This window comes from Aythya fuligula, chromosome 7 (genome assembly GCF_009819795.1).
Source record: "Aythya fuligula isolate bAytFul2 chromosome 7, bAytFul2.pri, whole genome shotgun sequence".
In the NCBI taxonomy this organism is placed as follows: Eukaryota; Metazoa; Chordata; class Aves; order Anseriformes; family Anatidae; genus Aythya; species Aythya fuligula.
This window is the reverse complement of record NC_045565.1, coordinates 15,819,615-15,841,280: the sequence shown is the minus strand read 5'-3', so window position 1 is coordinate 15,841,280 and position 21,666 is coordinate 15,819,615. Positions and strand designations below refer to the sequence as shown.

At 36.8% G+C, this 21,666-nt stretch overlaps 1 protein-coding gene across 2 annotated transcripts in view; it reads left to right on the top strand.

Annotated features, from left to right (window-relative positions):
• The window catches only part of VCL (vinculin), a 60,689-nt gene extending 39,952 nt beyond the window's left edge, over positions 1-20,737 (top strand). Inside the window, exons 7-22 of one of the 2 annotated variants that reach the window (XM_032190722.1) lie at positions 1,346-1,436; positions 2,756-2,903; positions 4,438-4,591; positions 4,707-4,882; positions 6,106-6,296; positions 8,030-8,229; positions 8,749-8,877; positions 9,935-10,084; positions 10,746-10,854; positions 11,846-12,148; positions 12,721-12,845; positions 13,185-13,370; positions 16,342-16,548; positions 18,762-18,965; positions 19,588-19,692; positions 20,353-20,737. In XM_032190722.1, coding sequence (XP_032046613.1) covers positions 1,346-1,436; positions 2,756-2,903; positions 4,438-4,591; positions 4,707-4,882; positions 6,106-6,296; positions 8,030-8,229; positions 8,749-8,877; positions 9,935-10,084; positions 10,746-10,854; positions 11,846-12,148; positions 12,721-12,845; positions 13,185-13,370; positions 16,342-16,548; positions 18,762-18,965; positions 19,588-19,692; positions 20,353-20,499 — 2,625 coding nt within the window. In that variant the 3' untranslated portion in view covers positions 20,500-20,737. The remainder of the gene's footprint in view (positions 1-1,345; positions 1,437-2,755; positions 2,904-4,437; positions 4,592-4,706; positions 4,883-6,105; positions 6,297-8,029; positions 8,230-8,748; positions 8,878-9,934; positions 10,085-10,745; positions 10,855-11,845; positions 12,149-12,720; positions 12,846-13,184; positions 13,371-16,341; positions 16,549-18,761; positions 18,966-19,587; positions 19,693-20,352) is intronic. The other variant, XM_032190721.1, reaches the window with a different exon arrangement.
• Positions 20,738-21,666: the final 929 nt, after the last annotated feature.

Here is a 21,666-nt window from a genome sequence, read left to right as displayed (position 1 = left end):
CAAGCTATAGAGAAGATGTCCCCCCTTCCAACCCTAGATGCGTGTCCTATCCTTTGGATGTTGTTAAATAGGTCCTGACCTAAGATTTGAGACCCAATTTCTAGGTTGGAGAACCAGTCTTCCAGGTGAAAACAATTCTGCTTTTGGTGCAGTCTCTTGGGCTGTGAATCTAGAGCCCTTAAAAATATCCAGCTGTGTTGAATGACCTTTAGAAAGTTAGTTGAGTTGTATTATAATACTCTACAAGTAGCTGACAGATTGACATGCCTAAATAAAACAGGCTTAAGTGCCAAAATGTCCCCAGTGATGTATCTTTGGGACTAAGAGTGTAGAACGAACTGCTTCACAAAAATGCGGCAGTTTTTTAGTATTGTCAAGAGTATCCCATGTTATACCAGATAGTGATCTTTGATGCTTGGAGCAGGCGCTTCTCTGTAGGAGCTGGGCATGGATAGTCCAACAGCACAAGGGCCAGGCTTTTTTTCCATGACCTGTATACTAATCATGGGATACTAGATGCATTTCAAATTATTTCCATTACATGTGTGGTAAAAAGCTATTTGGGCTTTTTCCCAACTTCTTACTTAAGGTGCTGGGTACTCTGCCTATTTGTATAGGATAGAAAACTTCTGGCCTCTAGTGGAGAGGTGATGCATGAACAATTAACAGAGTATGCAGGGAGATGAGAACTGAGTGGTTTTATCTTCTCTAGTCAAAGAAGTGCTGGAAAATAGTTGCATAATAGTCAAAGCAGCAGCTTCTTTGCTTCTGGTAGAGAAGTTCTGAGTTTAAAACAACCGCATGTGAACACATGTTTAAGTCTCCGAAGACAGTAAAATCCATATTTGAGAATTCTAGGAATTAACTGGCAGTCTGTTTTTCTGCAGACAGCAGCTATTGGATTTTAAGCAGCAGAACAGGTGAAAATTGCAGATGTGCAGCCTCTTGTACAGAAAGTAGCAAAATTCACTGGCTGATTTCCATTTTTAAAAGGTTGACTCTAATCTTCATGCTCTGATGTACACTAAGGAAAAAAATGGAACTAACTCTTAAGATGTGTGCTTAATGGAGCTTATTTAGGAATTAAAACACAAGAAAATAAAGGAATAGAGAAATCACTAAACTTGCATGCGTATTTTCTGCATTTGAGTGATACGAAAATGTCTGCCTTACTTGAAAATAAGTGACTATGAACTGCTAGTCTGAAAATGGGTTTTGAGCTGCTTACATGGGTGTGTTTCTGTAAGTAGGCTGTGCTTTATACAACTTCTGTCTGCTTTGATTGTGTTGACTTCTTATGCTTTGATTTTTTGAAAATCATTATGGTGGTTTCTCTTTTGCAAAGGACACTGAAGCCATGAAAAGAGCTTTAGCCTTAATAGATTCAAAGATGAACCAGGCAAAAGGTTGGCTGAGAGATCCAAATGCACCTCCAGGTAATATTCAAAAACAAGTGCAAAGTATTTCAATTTTTTAAGGTCTGAATAGCCGTTAAGCATTAATAACTTATGCATAGTGGATCATTCTGGAGAAATCAGTAGATAGTCTTTTTTTTTAAATACTTGGAGATCTACCAAGTTGTGTTTAATGTCCTGGAAATCTGTGCCTGTTTCAAGTTCGCCAAATGTATTCTGTATAACATACATATTTTATATTTGCATTCCACTAGTAAAAGCATAAATACGTGAATTATGTTGAGCAGTATTTAACTGCAGTAGATCCTAATACTTAAAGTTCCTCATTCTGTACTTTCAAGTTTGTATAACATTAGTTTTATCTAATAGCAGACTCTCAGTATTTTTCTTTCAGTCTTGACAGAAAATGCTTAGCATGAAAAACTGCAATAAATACTATAACTACAGTCAGCTTTATTTATATAAAGGTTTTTCCTTAGTATGCATCTTTAAAACAAATAAAACGAGGTGGAGGCCTGTTCCATTCAGACTTTGAGAGATCTTATATCTGAAACACTTTGTCTGAAACTGAAGCCAAAATAATACAGTTGTAAATGCTGGAAGTGAATTATTCATATCTGTGGAGCTGCTGCTTATACCTCATTCCCTTTAACACACTCAATGCCAGAAATCTCAGTTATTGGAAAGTCTTCTATCATTTACATTGACAATTAATGAAATACAACATTAATTGTTCAGTAGCTAAAGACAAATGCAAATATAATTGTAGAACTTGCTGCAAGTCAGGCATATTACCCTGAACTAACCCCGTAATGTTTTGGTCTTCCGAGTGGTCCTTATGGCAGGACTTCTGAGCCAATTCCAGTGTAATAATTTAATGGAGGAACCAAAGGTGCCCTTATCCATGCTAGAGGATGGAACCATGGCTGAATTGCAAGGACAGGGATGTTATTCTTGCATCTTCTTTTCCCAAAATGAAATCATATTTAAAACTGTGTTAAGTTAAGGCTACATGAATCTTTTCATCCTGAATCTCTTCAGCCTGAATACATTACAATTTGTATAATTTTTTTCTTAGAGAAATCAAGCTATGATAACAAAATGATTAAATTACTTGAAATACATGGCACATGATGCACATTATTAAGGTTATGCTATGCTGTTTCAGAAAAATCATCTCATTATTCCATTTGGTGTATATCTCATAGTTTTTGATAAATATATTTTGATGACTGAACATAGTGCAATTAGTGTGGTGGGACACCATGAAAGTAGTAGTTTATTCATAGATGGCAAGGAAAGTGTTGTTTGATGTTTTACTAACTGACTGTACATCTTAGGGGATGCTGGTGAACAAGCAATAAGACAGATCCTTGATGAAGCTGGAAAAGCAGGAGAACTCTGTGCAGGCAAAGAACGCAGAGAGATTCTGGGGACATGCAAAACTCTGGGCCAGATGACTGATCAACTAGCTGATCTCCGAGCTAGGTAAATCTATTGCTTTTAATGGACAATTTTCCAGTGTTATTAAAACAGTTATTCTGAACTTGCAGTTGCATTGTTTCTTCACATGTAGGAGAGGAGGGCTGTTCATGCAATACATTTTTTCAGCAGCTCATCAGTGTAGTAAATACTTAAGTCAGAATGTTCTAATGTCAGGTTTTTTTTTTTTTTTTTTGTGATGCTCACTGCCCCTCCCACCCCCCAAAAAAGAAAAGAAAAACAGAACCCATGCAGAAACTCCAGAAAGCTATTCATAGGGATCCGTTAGCTAGACATAATGGTTTCATGGTATAATATTTTCTCCTAGTACTTAATGCATCTTTCAAATTGTCAGAAAAAGCGATAGGGGTTGAGTTTTTCATTCTTTAAGAAAGGAAACAGCCTTTAGGGAAAACAAGTGACTCTTCTGACTTAGACCTAGTAAAATGCAGGGAGAGGGCAAATGCAAATTATTTTGAATGACTATGAGTTAGCTTAAGAACATATTTCCTGCCATCACTTGAAGTCCATAGACTGCCAGGCTCTCAAGTGTTGCAATGGTATGCACACAGGCTTGAAATATTTCTATATAACTTATTTCCGTATGAAGAGTTGTTAGTTTGATATACAAAGGCTTAAAAGGCCAAAATTCACAAGTACTAGTTATGCTGTCATTAAAATGATATAAATTATGTGTATTAGCTATAACAGTGGTAGTGGATGAGAAGCTGGTTTTGGTTTGGCTTCACATGGATTTCCAGCTGCATGACCTGAGAGAATGTAAGGGCTTTGTACCAGTTTTTGCACAACGTGTTGGAGAGGAGCATTAAGTTGGTAAAGTCAACATGCTTAAACTTTTCCAGTAGTCAGGTGTTCTGGAATGGAGCATGAGATTTTTTTTTTTTCTAAACTACCATATTTGAAGTAATTTTTCTATCCAACTTCTAACTTCTTAGCATTTCAGAAAAAAGAGTGGTAGTGCTGGAAAGCGTTTTCTACAGTCCTGTTAATTTGTATAGTTCAGACACTTCTCTCCATTTTAAGAAATCTTACCGATAGTCCATAATCTTTATCTACTCTGTCAACATCATTGAGGCAACTAAGACATCTTCTTTTCACTTACTGGCTTCTCTTCATAATGTGAGGCATACCCTTCCATAAGGCCCGACTGACTGTCGCAGCAGTCTGTGAACGAGTAGATAATAGGTCTTGTCCTGGGCAGATAAAATGAACTGTGTCCTCAATTAGCCTTACTTTGTGACACTTTTAAAAAGTTCTTCTGAGGTTGCTAAATGTAAATTTCTAGGAAGGGAGAAATATGCTCTAAATATATTCTTAGAACATAACAAGAACAGTTAAAAACAGTTAAAAACTCCTCAGTTATTTTTGCTTTCCAAGCAAAAATATACTCTTATTTAATACTGTAATTCTTGCAATAATTGCTGGCAATGCTCATAAACGGTTTTTGTTGTCTCTTCATTAAATAAGGGCTTTTTTCAATCCTGAGCTGAATTTGTGATGTTCTTTTCCTCTTGGGCAGAGGACAGGGTGCTACGCCAATGGCTATGCAGAAAGCGCAGCAGGTGTCGCAAGGCCTGGATATGCTCACTGCAAAAGTGGAGAATGCAGCCCGGAAATTGGAGGCCATGACAAACTCTAAGCAGGCTATTGCTAAGAAGATTGATGCTGCTCAGGTACCACCAATAATTTAATAATTGCTTCAGAAGATTATTGTATTACAGTATTGATTCTTCTTTTATCTTTTGATTCTGTTTTATTTTCACTTATACGCAACTTCTTCCTATTAAGAATTGGCTTGCAGATCCTAATGCGGGTAGTGAAGGAGAGGAACATATTCGGGGAATTATGGCTGAAGCAAGGAAAGTTGCAGAACTATGTGAGGAGCCTAAAGAAAGAGATGATATCCTTCGTTCCTTGGGAGAGATCTCCGCTTTGACAGCTAAGCTGTCTGATCTGCGACGACAGTATGGTTTTTTTTTTTTTTTTTTTTTAATCACCAAAAATTTATCTGAATGTTTCATTTGCAGTTCAAACTGATGAAATTATTAATGAGAATATGGATGATTCATTTGGGGATATATTTTCCTCCAAGAACCGGAAATGGACATATTATAATTTCTAACTTTCATCCTGCATATAATAAAAATAGAATACAAAGAATTGTTCAGTTCTTGGAGAAAGAAAAGTTAACCTTTGTTAACATCCTTTAAAAAATTTCGTCTATAAAATATAGTATCCTTTTTAATGCTTCACCTTAATGATTTATATCTTAAAGCCTGACTTATGTGATCTTCCTCCAAAAGAAAGATGAGAGTGACTACAATTGTGTATCTATAACTTTTTTTTACAATATTTTATTTTTATTCTTTTACTGCCCATGGAACACTTGACAGGCAAACTGAAGCCTTTATAATACTCAAGCACTTCAAAGGAATGAGATAATGTGAAATTTAAGTTTGTTTATACAGACAGATGTCATCACTGTTTTTCACTCAGCAGTTTACTACATGGCAGAGTGCAATACCTAGCACTTGAATACTGAGTCAAGTATTTTAATCTCTAACTGTAAACTCTATAAAAGATAAATATTATGACATGGAGAAAATCCTGTTACCTTGTGTTCAGTGCTCAGCTGGAAATGATATTTCTATATCAGTTTTGCAAAGGAGATGCTTGAGAATGGAAGTGAGAAACTATTACTGTAAAAATTCTGATCTTTAATCTATGGCCAGTTGCAATATGTAGATAAATATTTTTTCTTTGAAGTTTGACACTTCAAACTTTTCTTGATGCTTCATTGGCAGCCCTAATGTACTGTTTTCTGGTTTATGAATAGCCTTGGGTCTGTTGCTACTTACTTTTGTACTTGCAATCTGATGTTATTGCAGGTGTTCATAAGATGGCCATGGGTATGGGAAATCAAACTGATGAGTGACAATGCCATACCTTCCCCTGCCTCAGTGCTGTGTTGAGCATAAGTAATATCTAGGTGCCACAGCAGCGAAATGAGGTGGGGATTTATGTATGACAGATCTGCATTATTTGTTCTGAGATTCAAGTCTGAAATATTACTTTATTTAAAAGATGAAGTACCTCTCTTGTCTTCTTTTTCCTACAGAATTTGAGAGTAGCTGTAAAAGATCTGTATATTACTATAACTTTGTTTTTCTATTTTTTAAATCCTCAGTGGGAAAGGTGACTCTCCTGAGGCCCGTGCACTGGCTAAGCAAATAGCTACATCACTTCAGAATTTACAGTCCAAAACAAACAGAGCTGTAGCAAATACTAGGCCAGTTAAAGCAGCTGTCCATTTGGAGGGCAAGATTGAGCAAGCTCAAAGGTGGATAGACAATCCTACAGTTGATGATCGCGGAGTAGGTAAGTGTTTCTGCATGCTCCTTAACCCCCTCCCCCCCGCCTCCAGTCACAATTTTATGGTTTAACTTAGTAAGTTTTTATGACTGAATGTACTGCTACTGAGATGCTGAGGATGTGTGGAATTTCTTCATTGATGATGAGACGTGCAGTTCCTGGCTGGTGGTTTATAGCCAAGTCCTGGCTGCAATATTATTTAATGAGGCTGGCCTTGATTCTCTTGGTTCTAGACAGAACAACTTTGGCAAAGAATGGGAGAATGTGTACGGTAGAACAGACGAACTTTAGACTGCTCCTTGCTTTTTAATGTCATGCAAATATAGTATCTCAAATATGAATTTATATATACTTCAGCAAATTGAGTAATTGAGTCCTTCATAAACCTTATCTAAAAATAGCACTTCCTGTATGATTTCTGGGTTTTCTGAGGAGACTGCTACTTACTCAAAGAGAAAAGTGATCTGAGAATCTAAGCATGCTATCGTGAAATTAAATTGAATTATGGCTTAAATTGAATTATGAAAGTATGCCTTCATGATTTTTGTTGGTCTATAACATGGTGAAATCTGAGGTGGTTGTCTTGAGGAAGCACAGAAAGTAAGCTTAATTTTTATTATTTTTAATGCAAAATAAACAAAGGGAACTTAAACCTGCTCCCCTACCCTCCAAAGTCTATAAGTACCTAGTTAATCATGAAACTTGTATACTGCAAGTTTTTTGAAGGAACCAAAGTTTCTCAGTGCTGGATGTGTACTACAGAATACAGAGTTTAATCAATTGTAATAGTAATATGTAATGATAAAAATGTGTGAAAGGATGTAATGCCCCAGAACTGTAATATTTGTAGGTTAATGAAGAAAAATTCTAATTGTAACATAATGCCATTTTTTTCTTTGCATTTAAATCCCTTTCCTTGGATTGAGACTTGACATGGTGCTTATAGGTAGGAAAGGTTATGTTAAGAACGTCAATCAGGTATGTGCTCTGTTTGATCTGGACAGCACTTGGATTACTTGTACGGTAGCATTGGCTTAAAATGATTCTTCAGTAGGTCTTTAAAGGACTTAATATATGATGACTTCCTTTAAAAAGACTACTATTGTATTACTTGAAAGAACAGAGGAACACATTGTTGGTAAAAGAACAGGAAGCTTCTGTGAGAGAGTTAAGGATGTTGCTGCACTAAAAATGACTTTTTTGACAGGAAGAACTTCAACATGCTGTGGAGGCTTTTTACGTTTTTATTTTTTTTCCAGTCCTGGACACTGGACATTCCTTTACCCATGATTTCTGGAACCTCTGAAGAGGGTATTCTGTTTTAAAATTTATGTTTTGTACATGAATTTTTCCCCTCTTCCTGCTCAGCTTGTTATGACTTGAAGTGATATGGAGAAGAATTGCAGTACTTGGAGTTTGCAAGCAATTTCTATTAGAGTCAACAGATCAGTTCTGTAGGGATATCTGACAGCTATAATGGTTAACTTGAGGCTGCCCTTGCTAAAAACAGGATGCATTTTTAGGCCTGAAGTGCTGTAACAGGCAAAAAAAAATAATGGTGAGGGGTGAATTCCTGTTTGGGTTTGAAGTGCCATTGCTGAGAAACTGCAGAAGATCCTTCTCACGACCCAGAAATGTGTTGTTAAAAAAACAGATATTCTATTCATGGGATGTTTGAATTACACTTTCACGTTTTAGTTGTCCTGTATGTTAATGTAACATGCCTTCTTCCACTGTAGGCCAGGCAGCAATTCGGGGTCTGGTCGCAGAAGGTCGTCGTTTAGCCAACGTCATGATGGGACCTTATCGTCAAGACCTGCTTGCCAAATGTGACCGTGTAGACCAGCTGGCTGCTCAACTTGCTGACCTCGCAGCGAGAGGGGAGGGAGAGTCTCCTCAGGCTAGGGCAATTGCTGCTCAGCTTCAGGACTCGCTGAAGGTAAAAATCTTTTATTGGACACTGAAGCACATGATAATACATGGAAGGGTTTGTACTGCCTTGATAATGGGCTTCTATGTTGGAGGCACCAATAAACAGAGGAACAAAAAATGCAGCAAAACAAGTGGTGGTTTATCTGAGACGTTTAAAGCAAGCTTTCTACAAAACACCTTGATACCATGCTTCAGGGATTAATTCTAAATGAGCAATTTAGAAGTAAAAATAAAGAGAAGTCTTACTTTCAATGAAGATAGCATGTTAGCATTGCAAATTTGATTGTCTCATTATGCCATTCATAGCTTCTGATCCTGCTACAATGAGTGGCATGTAAGCTTCTTGCATTTCAAATGATGAAAAAGTGATTTACAGAACATGCTTATGAGATTGTTTTATCTTTATAGCTTCTAATGTAACAGGCTTTTTTTCTTTTTTCTTTGTTAATAAGAGGTTTTCTGGGATTTGAAGCCCTGTGAACTTAATGGTTCTGTATCATGAGTTTATACTTGCTGTTTTTTGAAGGATCTTAAGGCACGGATGCAAGAAGCAATGACCCAGGAGGTTTCTGATGTTTTTAGTGACACTACAACTCCTATTAAGTTGTTGGCAGTAGCAGCCACTGCTCCTTCTGATACTCCCAATAGAGAAGAGGCAAGTATATGAAAGAGTGTTTTTTCCCGTGAAGCTTCAATTATTGTTCAGTTTTAGAAGAATCACTATTTCGAGAAATGAACTGGTATTTTGAACAAGTATTCTGAACAATGAATCAGTTTTTTTTTTCACAAGCTTGTAATACATGCTTATTAATTCTGACTGCAAGATGATTGCCATGAAAATCTTCCTGGTCTCTTGGGGTCTGAGGATTGTGCTATATATCCCTGGAAACTGTGTCATCCCTGACTTCAGTAAATGCTAAAGACTGTTCCCTGTGATGTTCATACCATGTTATCTTCAGCATGCTGATAATTCTAGTGCCAAATCACGGACAACAGTTAATGGATTGCTTATCTCGACATTTATATAAGATGACCAAAGTTGTCTAATTCATGTCAAGATTAATCAGCACACCTAACCTGTTCCCTTGCTGTATAATGCTTCCCTTAATTCAGTCCTACTGGCCTTGAAGTATCCTGCTTGCAAGCTCTATTTGGCTGGTTGATTTGAACATGATCAAAATAATTACCAAGGCCTTGGGAAATTTAACTTTACAGCAGTGTAGATTTTATCAACGTATTCTGTCCTTGTGTAAATAAGAATGGTAAGAATAATGCATATGGTAAGACATAAGAATGCATATATATAATTTTTTCCAATGTGAAGCCTCGATTTTTAGAGTAAAGCCCATATTTTTCTTCCAAATGCAGTCACTTCTGGATTCTGGGTTTGAGGATTTATCTCTGTAAGCTAAAATGGTTTCAACTCAGTTGCTAGAACAGTGGTTGGGAATTAATGTACTTTATATCTCAAAGCTATGAAGTGTGATAGTATCATTTGTAGACCAAATGAGTTAGTAGAGAAGAAAGTCCACAAATGTACGAAGATAAAAATGAAACCATTTCAGACTCTTCGTGTCTTGTTGCATCATGTCAGGAGATGTGTTAAGTTTAGTTGTTAGGAAGGTGTCTCTGGTATGTGACACTTGGAGAAAGTTTTTGTTCTGTTTGGGAAGTAAGGGTTTTTAAATATATTTTTCTCTTCTGACAAATAGGTGTTTGATGAAAGAGCAGCAAATTTTGAAAACCATGCTGCTAGACTGGGAGCAACAGCAGAAAAAGCAGCTGCAGTTGGAACTGCTAATAAAACCACTGTGGAAGGCATTCAGGCAACAGTGAAATCAGCAAGGGAACTTACCCCACAGGTTTGCTTTCTTAGTCTCAAAATGCTATTATACATGTAAGGGTTGGGAAGGATTTCTGTGGAATTTTCCATTTGTTTCTGCTTATCAGAGTAAGATGTTAATAGCAGTAAGGAACGTAGCACCGACATTCTGAGAAGAGAAATAGCAAATATTCGTGTATATCCTAATGGGTAGGACAAGGTAATTAAATGATGTGTCTTACTCTTCAGCTTTTGGAGAGAAGCACCAGTAACTTATCCTTGAAACGGTTACTTGGAGGCTTAATAGAGTAGAGAAAATGCTTCTTCAATGATTTTTTTCCAGATTAAACTTCTATCTAGAACTAGTGAGACTGTCAAAAGTATTGTACGTTAGTGCTTTCAAGAACCATTAGTAAATGATAAAACACTTTCTGATGCGAAAGCAAGTAAATGAAGTTAGAATAAATATTTGTATCAACAAATACTAGAGGCATTGTAAATCTTAAAACAGAACTAGAAATTGAACAGAAATTGAACTAGAACTAAGGGAGTATTAAAAGTGAGGAGCTTCATATCTAGCATGGAGAAGCAAATGCATTTTCAGAAACACATACAATGTTTTTATATATTGTTACTTAATAATTAAAAATGTAATAATTAAAAATTATTGTTACTTAATTAAAAACTTTTTTCATTCATAGGTAGTATCAGCTGCTCGAATTCTTTTGAGAAATCCTGGAAACCAAGCTGCTTATGAACATTTTGAGACAATGAAAAACCAATGGATTGATAATGTAGAAAAAATGACAGGTAAAGTAGGATTTTTTTGTTGAAGATTATATTTGTGCTTATTTACCCTGTATGGATTTCTTTATCCATTCTATTTGGTTTGAAGAGACATGTACAGAAGTAATAACTGAATTAAAAAGTATTGTTTAAGAGAAATGGGAGTGTGCTGTGTGACTCCAGAAATGTGTTCATGTTAGCATAAACAAAATAACTTGCTTCATAGGACTTGGTTTTGACTGGTGGAGGAAGCAAATTGGGCTTTAATTCTTCCCTGGGAAGAACAAAATACCTTTAGTTTTGTACTTGTTGTGTTAGCAGTGTATCACTGTAGCAGCTTGAGGCTTTTCTTTTTACATAATCTTGGCATGTTGAATGAGGACATATAATTAATCGGGGGCAAGAAAACATGTTCAAAATGATGTAAGAGCTTCATGAATGGAATTCATAAAACAAAACTACAGATGTACTGACTCTTTCTGAAACACTTAAAAGTTTCAGTCCTGAAGAAATGTTTCAATCTGTATTGGGCTGCTAACAAAATACTTTATCCGGGCTGTATACTGTGTCCCTCTCCATCTCCATAATTAACTTGTGGGAATTTTAAATCTCACTGCTTTATCACTATGCATCACCCTTAAGTTAAAGCACAACCAAGAGGAATCTTTCATTTTGCATGAATGGGAGGGCTACAAAATTGCTGAATATAGATAAAGAAATTTGCAAGGAATGGAATTCTGTTGTGTATACTGTGTAAGTCAATTTTTCATTCAAGCAACATTCCATGTTAGATGAGTAAGAATTTGGGATGTTGTTAATGGGAGCAAGACTGACTGTAGTTCCATAGTGTCAGTAATACATGTGGTCTGATTTTCATGCCTTCTTCCACTCCTCCCTACTCTTCAAGTTTGGAAATAGTTGCTTTTCTGGTTGGAAACAGTCTCAGGAATATGTAATAGCCCTTATTCAACAGAGTTGAAGTTAGAATATTAATGTTGTTAAACTTTTATCCTAGGGTTGGTGGATGAAGCCATTGATACCAAGTCTCTGTTGGATGCATCAGAAGAGGCTATTAAGAAAGATCTTGACAAGTGTAAAGTTGCAATGGCCAATATGCAACCACAGATGCTGGTAGCTGGCGCCACCAGCATTGCTAGACGAGCAAACCGCATCCTATTGGTGGCAAAACGAGAGGTTGAAAATTCAGAAGACCCTAAATTCCGGGAGGCTGTTAAAGCAGCCTCTGATGAACTAAGCAAAACTATATCACCGATGGTAATGGATGCTAAAGCTGTGGCAGGAAACATTTCTGATCCTGGTAAGGATTTGGTCAGCTGATTTGAAAAGTATCTTTTATTGGTGGAATGCTGTGTGATATAGTGCTCATTTTCTCTTGTACCGCTGTGTATCCCCATATATGGAAATTTTGTGTATGCTTAATTCCCACAATGGTAAGATCAAGGTCACACCATTAACTGCTAAAACGTCTGTCATGTTCAAGGAAAAGGATTCATCATTCTAGTTCATTGCATGATGTCATGATCTTTATCAGAAACAAGTATTTACTACTTTTATCAGTGGTAGTACCTCTGTAAGGAAAATAGTACGTAATGTCTTCTGCTCTAAAAGTTGTTTTGGGAATTACTTTGGCTATTGACAGTGACCATTACTCAGCGTAAATTTTATTTTATGCATGTTGTATATGATATTAACATTTTAAACATGGAAATCAAGTATAAACATTGTGGTGGTTTTTAAAAATTATTTTATAGAAATATGCGCACTCTCTGCGGTACCTTACCAAAATATTTTTTGTGTTTTTTTTTTGATAGTATTGCAATTCTAAATATTACAGAATGCTATTAATCTGGGACTGGAATTTTTGTTCAGGTTTGCAGAAGAGTTTCTTGGATTCTGGATACAGAATTCTTGGAGCTGTGGCCAAAGTCAGAGAAGCTTTTCAGCCTCAGGAACCAGATTTTCCCCCTCCTCCTCCTGACCTTGAGCAGCTTCATGTAAGTGCAGCAGATTTTGTAATACAGTACTCAGTTGCCACTGATGAAGTGTGGACTGCACACTGAAATTTTTTGACTAAATTTTTATTCCTTAGACAGAAAACTCATTGTCTGGCCAGACATGTATACAAGCAGCCTGATGTCTTAATAAATAAATAATCCAGCTTTCAAAAGAAGAGAATAAAATGTGGTATTTCCTTAAAAAGGGAGCACTTGAAAAGCTGGAAGAACTCTGGAAGAACGCATGAGCTCATGCGATCATGTCTTGCCATGTCACTGTCATAATACTCGATCTTTGTACTACTTCATTGCACTGAATAGGGTTTTTACCTTTCTTAGCTGACTGATGAGCTTGCTCCTCCAAAACCACCACTTCCAGAAGGTGAGGTTCCCCCACCCAGACCACCACCACCTGAAGAAAAGGATGAAGAGTTCCCAGAGCAGAAAGCAGGAGAAGCTATTAATCAGCCCATGATGATGGCTGCTAGGCAGTTACATGATGAAGCACGAAAATGGTCTAGCAAGGTAAGAAGTTGTTACAGATTCGTCCTGTGTTACAAAGAAAATTTCTTCAGAATCAGTGTGTTTGGTCCAGTATCAGTTGCCTCAATGCGGAGAATAGACTTATATAGACTAAATAGTAAAAACACTGCAGTAAAAGAATTTTACTGCAGTGTTTTTTTTTTACTTTTTTACTTTTCATCTTCAAAGTGAGCTAGGTACAACTGTTCTAGTACTCAGAAGTGTTAGAATGCTTTATCATCGTACCTCTGCAAACACAAATGTGTGCTCTTTGTGATCATTGACGATGCAATAGTGCCTCTGTAGGCAATACTTAGTGCCTTTCTATGTTGACAAGCTGATGGTTTTATTTAGATGACTTTGGGATGTCTGCATGAATGTTGCAGACACCAGCTGCGAGAATCACGAACTGGTTTGTGTTCTGGAAGGAGCTGCAAGTTACTTTGTGGTTTATCTGGTGCTCTTCTGATCAGAAAAGTGACTGTATATAGATAACCTGGTCTGCTTCCTTTTTTGTAGAGTCACTATCAAGGCCAAAATCCTTCTTGTTTTTTTACTATTTCATTGCCATGATGAAGCATGTCATACCTGCCTTCTGCAGGTATTAATTGAAGGCCAGAATTTGGCCTTTAAAATCTTCACTTTTTTTCTTCCACCCCAATGCATGGTAACGAGAGGATAAACTTTAATAGCTTACTGAATCAACTCTAACAACTTGGTGTGCATAAGGCACATCTGTTTTGGAAGTACAAATAAAGTACAAAAGAAATACTACAAATCTGTTTGTGTGCCTTCCTTAAAATGAAATGCTTTTATTTCACTCATACTTCTGGATATACCACATATGTTTTTATTTTATTTAAGGGATAAGACTGGAACATATCTTCTCAAAAGGTAATCTTGAGGCTGAAAATCTTAATTTCAGCTTCCTAAGTGTTTTGATGTTTGAATCCCCAAATGAGTAACCTAACAATACACAGTAGGTTAAAAAAAAAAAGTGTTTACTATATATGTACTAAATTACATGTATAGACACACTAGAGTATAATTAAAATAATGCATCTATTAAAACATTTATGTATCAAAACAAGGCAGCAGACCTTAAAACTTCCTCCTAATTATAAAAGAGCCCCAAGCTTATTGTTTTTTGTTTATGAAACACTAATTTTATTGCTGTTACCATAAGTTGAGACCAACAAACCAGTGTAACATCTGTTCTTTAAATTCTTGTTAGCAGTTCCATTTTACCAATAAAGGTACAGTTGCTTTGATAATATATTTTGGGGAAGAAGGTGGTGGTCAGGACACTTTGTCAAGAACAATTTTGCACATGCAATCCAAGTTTTAAAATATTTTTGCAGACAATCATAAAGGGCAGAAAAATAGAACTTCAAAAATATTTTTGTAGTTGAAGCCACTTCCTTATTGGGTGGAAGAGATTTGATGGACACTGTTACTGAGGAATATGTGTTAGATCTGGAAAGACAGAAACACAAGGTCTTGATCTGGAAAGACAGAAACACAAGGTCTTGCTTATACTAAATGGCAACAGGCTGTGTCAACTGCCTTCTGCTTTTTTAGCCATTTATATTAGCCCACTGATATTTTCCTATGTATTACGCTTATAGGGGGGCAAGTAAGTAATCTTTAAAAGCATTTGATAACATTCTCCATTCCTGTAAGATTTAAAGTTCATTACTTTTTTTTCTTTAACAAAAACTCAATTTCACTGGGTAGATTCTGGGCTTCCGTGTATTCCTTTTCTCACAGAGCACAAAACAAACACCTATTGCTTTAGATTTCCTTGCCTTTCCCCCTCAGTTGAATAAAGGAGAGAATGAAGTTTTATTTGTTTAGTTAGGCTCCTGTGTCAAAACTAGCATCAAAACGAGGGATACTGGAAACTTTTCACTGAATTAATGCTTAGATTTAAGTCTTCAAAGATGGGTTGATTTGTCAATATATAAATGCTAGAACTTGTTCTTCCAAAAACTGCATTTTTTCACTGACATAGATGTTTTTCTATTAAAAGATCAGATCTTAAGTAAAATTCAGTTGCAAATGTTTTTGCTAAGGGTTGCTTGACATGTAGCATTCATCAAAGAAATGCAGTTGGTAAATTTGTATGATATCTTTTTTTATTGAACAGCTATTATATTATGAATGACTGTACTATTATAGGACTTTTACCTCATCTTTGTGATCTCCTTTTATTTGCTTGAATCTTTTTTTCAAAGGTAACGGATACAACATATTGTGGCAAAACAGTATAATATGCTTCATAATCCTCTTACTTTACTAATTCTGTTTCAGTCTTTTTAAAGAACTGTAATATTCATGTCATTCATAACATTCAGTATCACCTCCTTTTTTCATAACCTGGTTTTGTTCTTTTTCACATTATCTGCAGTACTTCAATACCCATTTCTACAATATCTTCCCTGCCACCATCACCCTTTTTTTCTTGACAGCAAACAGTGTCAGTGGTTTTTCTGTGGCCCTGCTGCTATCTCTTCTTACATATACGTGAAAAGGCTTTCATACATGCTTTGTGTTTGCACAAATACCACAGTCATCAGCTGCTGTGCCTGCTTCAAGCCAGTGAAAATGGCTTTCATTAAAACAGAAAATCCATTCATTTCACCATTGTCTTGCCAGAAAAATGTTGTTCTGTAAATCAGCCTCTGCGTGTAGAAGCTGTACGCTGAGTTGAAAAATGTCGCTGCATCTTTGAATTGGAACTTCTTAATTGTTTTGGTAACTTTGGTTCACAGGTGAAATGTTTGTTTCCTTCTGCTAATTCTGTATTCCTTCCCCTCCTCCCTCTTTACGTGATCCTAGAACTGTCCTGTCGGATCTCGAGAGACTAAGAGGATGTTTTGGTCACTAAAACAGCTCAGTTCATGCTCTTCTACCAAATTCTGCTTCTTGTACTAACTGTCCCGTTTCTCCACCCTTGCTGCCACCTGCAAAGCCTGTGACTGTGGTTAATGAAGCGGCTGAGGCTGGTGTAGATATAGATGAGGAGGATGATGCAGATGTTGAATTCACTCTCCCCTCTGACATTGAAGATGATTACGAGCCTGAGCTGCTGTTAATGCCAACCAATCAGCCTGTTAACCAGCCCATTCTGGCTGCTGCTCAGTCTCTACATCGGGAAGCAACCAAGTGGTCTAGTAAGGTACTCCTGAGTCTCCCCCGGGGACTGATCTGTGTGCATCCAGCCATTTGGAACGCTGACACATTTGCATCACTCTTGATCCCTGCTGGGTCCCATCATTCTGAATGAATAAACGTGCCTGCACTTCATCTTAAGGACTGAGAGTGGCTTCACAAGTTTGCTAGATCTGTCTGTCAGTGCCAGATTGAAGCTTGATTTGGGTCACTTATTAATATTCAAAGGCTTCCTCTCTCTTTGCATCTGCCTGTTCTCTTTGTTATGGCAGTTTTCAAATTGTAAACAGCGGTTGTCTTCCCTCCCCCCTTTTCTTTTTTCATTAATTTGGGCTACCTGGGAAGCCATGGTTAATGGTTTCTTAATGACTTCCAGATACAACAGAGTATACAGTATTCAAGAAGTCATTTAACATGTCTATTGTGCTTTGCCTCCATTGATGCCATCAATTAAAATACCTTGGAACAAGGAATGGCTTTGTATGGCAGTGTTTATTGAAGAGGACTGACTGTTTGCTGGCTTGCACTTGGCTGTATTGCAAATGCTGGTTTTGAGAGAATTCTTTTATGAAGAAGCTGCACTGAATGCTGTTATCTGCTGAATTGAGATAGTGTTTGTGTAAAAACAGTGGAAATCTAACATGGGGTTCAGATGTTCACAAGTAGCCTGTCTCTTCTGTCTAAGCACAAATGTTTGCAAGACTGGTCACTTTTTATAGCATGCTGCAAAAAGTAAGGTTGGTGTCATATAACAAACAAAGGTTAGGGACACGTGTGTGTATTTATACATATATTTATATGTATGTATGTAGAGATATACTAAACTATTTTTAATAAAAAGGGCTTTAAAATGTTCTTGTCGTTTTCAGATTCTGATGCTTGGATAACTTGTTTGAGGGCTTCGTAAATGACACTGGTCCTAATTTCTTGATCATCCTGCGTGAAAACATGGAAAAGCTTTGTGTTATGTCACTTGCATCCTAACTGGTTATACTAGCAAACAGTTTAGATATTAGGTCACGGTAACGAATAGTTCAGCTTTCTGTGTCGCCTGTGTCTGTGCAATATTTAATTAAATGTTTGGGATACCTTCATGGCTAGTAGTGCGTCATGGAACTATGTGCAAAGGGACAGAATACATTTGGTCAGTTGGGTTCTCACTGTGTACTTCTTGCTCTGGACTTCATTGGTCATTAATTGTGGAATTATACTGAAGAACGAGTGTGCTAATAAATAAACTCACATGCTAATATTTCATCCACACAACAGGAATGCTTCATGGCACTAAATATTTCACATTTTTCTAACAACTTCTTATGAAGGTGAATCTAAATATACTAACAGATTATTAACAATTGATCATCTTGGTCTGCTTTTTTTCTTGCATTAGGTTTCTCTCTGGAACAGTGTATGAGAAATGTTTTTCCTTTGGTCATATTAATTCACATATTGCAAATATTTCTCAAGTACTTATGTGATGGAATTTGATGTATTTAATGAAAGAAATTTGAATTTTAATGATATTTCTAGCTTATCTTTTTAACTTCAAATTCTTCTCTCCTCCTAGAGCCTTTATTTTAAAGGGAGAGAATTTGTCAAAAAGGAAGAAGTGTTACCAAGAAAAAACTTCACTCCCTTCTCCCCCCAGTAAAACCCAACAACCAAAACCAACAACATTGCATCTCATTTCCACATTACCTGTGACAAAGCTTTTTATGTTACAGATTATCTTCCATTTATCCTTCAGCAACATAGCGAGGTAGCAGCACAGAATATTCTTTAACACTTCAGTTTTAGATGCCACTGAAAACCTTATGCTCAACTGTTATGACTACACTATTTAACTGAATTAGTGCTATTTGGTTTAACAAGCTATTTAGCATACTTAAAAACCAAACAAATATGCTTTATCCTAAAACATAGCCAGCAAAGCAGTAACTCCTATTCCATGGACAAACTAACATTTTTCTTTACCGCTTCTTTTTTCCAGTTTTGTAGCAAGCTTTTTTTACTGAGCGTTAGAAAGAAAAGTATGTCATGAGTGTATAATTAGTGCAGATCTTCCCTGTTCCTCGAAGAAACCTCTTCTGTGTTCACAAATGGTTCTTCAATCCTTGACTTGTTGAAAGGGTTGCTGCCAAAATGTATACTGCTGTTCAGATGTGACTTCTGGGAAGCTTTCTTGCAGGCACAAACACTCACTGATGTTGTTTTCTTCAGGGTAATGACATCATTGCTGCTGCTAAACGAATGGCGCTGCTAATGGCAGAGATGTCACGCCTGGTGAGAGGAGGTAGTGGAAACAAGCGTGCCCTTATTCAGTGTGCGAAAGATATCGCTAAGGCCTCAGATGAAGTCACTCGACTGGCCAAAGAGGTGGCCAAGCAATGCACCGACAAACGCATTAGAACGAACCTCTTGCAGGTAATGAGCTAACATGTAAAAGCCTTGAAAATACTTTGTTCTTCTCTTAGTATGAACAGGAGCTCTTGAAGTAAAGCACGTTATCTCTCCTTAAATTATAAAGTTTTGTCAAGTTCCAAGTCTGTTTTTAGATCCCATGGTAGTACATATTGTGTCAAGTCAGGATTTGTATACACATACGTAGAAGATGCCAGTGCCTAAGAGGTCGTGAGAAATACTGTGCTATGAGCACTGGTCTATCCTATGTCTATCTACGTTGCTTTGTATTTCATTTACTCATTCCTCTTATATCAAAGAATATTGGCAGAATTTTAACGCTCAGTACTTTTTTCTCTCATCCAAATCATATCTTTCCATGCCTAAGTCTGGGTGAAACCCTTGAGAAATATATGGACAAAGGGAGAATGCATGTCCCATCCCCAAAATTCCTAAATTAGAAGCACCTAAAGTTAGATGTTCTGTTGTTTTAACAATTTTTCTTAAAGTCTTAGAGATTACAAGGTCTCCTTTGTGCTTATTCTTTTTTCTAACAGTAAAACAAAACCAAAGAATTAATCTGCAAATAGAGAAAGTGTATCAGTTTGATTCGTAACGTGAAGCATTTTTTATACTTACTCTTTAGGTCTGTGAGCGAATCCCAACCATCAGTACACAACTCAAAATTCTTTCCACTGTCAAAGCTACCATGCTGGGCAGGACTAATATCAGTGATGAAGAATCAGAACAGGTAAGAGGTGTAAAAATCAGTGGTAGGGTGGAACTGTTGGTCAGTTTCATGGGTAGAAAGATATGATAAGATATGATTGGATGTGTTCCAGGAACTCAATGATTGGAAGATACCTTAGCTATTTATTAAGGATAACTTTACACCTTGGTTGCTGTTTCAAAAGCTACAGTTTAATAGAATAACGTCAGTCCTTGCCAAGCCAAAAAGTTACTCTGGTTCAAATTTTTATATGAACAACTTACTTATCTCCTTTAATTTAACAGTCAGAAGTGAGCTAGCAAAAGAACTTCTAAAAATAGGGCAGGCTTAATGCCGAAGGAGTAGTAGCACCCTCTGGTGGATTGCAGTGAAAATAGTTGTTCTCCAACATTATGTTGAGTATCTTACAGTTCTGGCTTCCAAATGCATGTTTTCAGTTGAAATCCTGCAGTCTTTTGGCTTCTGAGAGATTATTCAGGTCTGAAGCATTGAGCTTTTAATAACTGTACGGTGAAAAACAGGAAAGTGGTGCTGTGAGTGAACAGAAACTTCATTTGTTTTTGTTTACTTTTCAGAGACTGACTTAAAAATGCTTGTATTGGGAGAGTTATTGTGCATGGTTCTGAATGTGGTATTTCAACGTATATTAGAAGTTTTTTTTCTTTTTTTTTTTTTTGACAGGCAACTGAGATGTTGGTTCATAATGCCCAGAACCTCATGCAGTCTGTAAAGGAAACTGTGAGAGAAGCTGAAGCAGCATCCATTAAAATAAGAACAGATGCTGGATTCACTCTTCGCTGGGTCAGAAAGACTCCATGGTATCAGTAGACACTAGCCACATAAGTATTGTCTTCTGTAACTTAAAATGCCTTTTTTTGGAAACGGAAGATTTATTAACAGCAAAAGGTGCTGTATACATGAGCTTAAAATTAGCTTATGCTAATGCCCCATTCTAAGGGTATGAATTATAAGAGAATGCATTTCAAATATCTTCAGAACACATTTGATATCAAACACCTCGAAGTCATTTCTGATAGTAGACAGTTCTTATCTTTTTTTTTTTTTTTTTTTTTTTTTTTTGCTTATGAAGATTCTCTTGAAATCTGTAATCCCAGAAGCACATTTCATTTATGCACTGCATATTCCAGTAGTTTCCATGTGATGGTATAATACGTGCACCTCACTTTAAGCTTGTGTTGGGAGTCTGGGACACTAACAGCGTTATTAGGCAGTGATTTAGGGACAATCAAGGATATGTAAAAATTCACCTCTTCAACAGGATTGTAACTGGTTGTTCTTAAGCCATTCAGAAGTGGTGGAAGGTTTGGATTTTTTAAAAAAAGAAAAAAGGGGTGGGAAGGGGAAAGCCATTTTAAGATGAGGATTAAAATCCCACATCTGAAATTATGTTTTTAATTTTTATTTTTTATTTTCCTGTTGATTTTTGCTTGGCAACAGTGCTTTAGTGAAAACTGGAGCTGTCTGTCACCCTCCTGTCACCCTGCAGGTATGCATTTCAGTACTTGTGCTATACTGAAATGCTTCTAGGTGGATGTTGATAGCACACGGTTGTCAGCCTGACCCTTACTGCTGGAGTCCTTAATTCATACAGCTCTCCTTATTGCTCAATTTAACGATGTACTGGGCTGAAAAAATCTGGTTCTCTTAAACTAGCTACATGCCCAGGTCCAGCAAGTGTCACGTGCCAGCTCTCTCCTTTCAAAAACCAAATGTGCACAAACACATGCAATTATTATTATTTTCCATCTAATGCTATTGCATCCACTCAAGATGGAAATTAAAAGATTAAGAATATTAAATTCAAAAGACCTTTTGCCAACTGCATGTTTCCAGCAATGCAGTAGTAGTGTGTAAGCTTTTGGAAACCCAAGCACTGCAGTGCAGGGATGTGAAACTCCTTAGGTAGCAAGATGGCTTCCAGCAAAGAGTGGTTCCTAATGCTAAATGAAATGAGTAAAAATATCTGAGTACAAC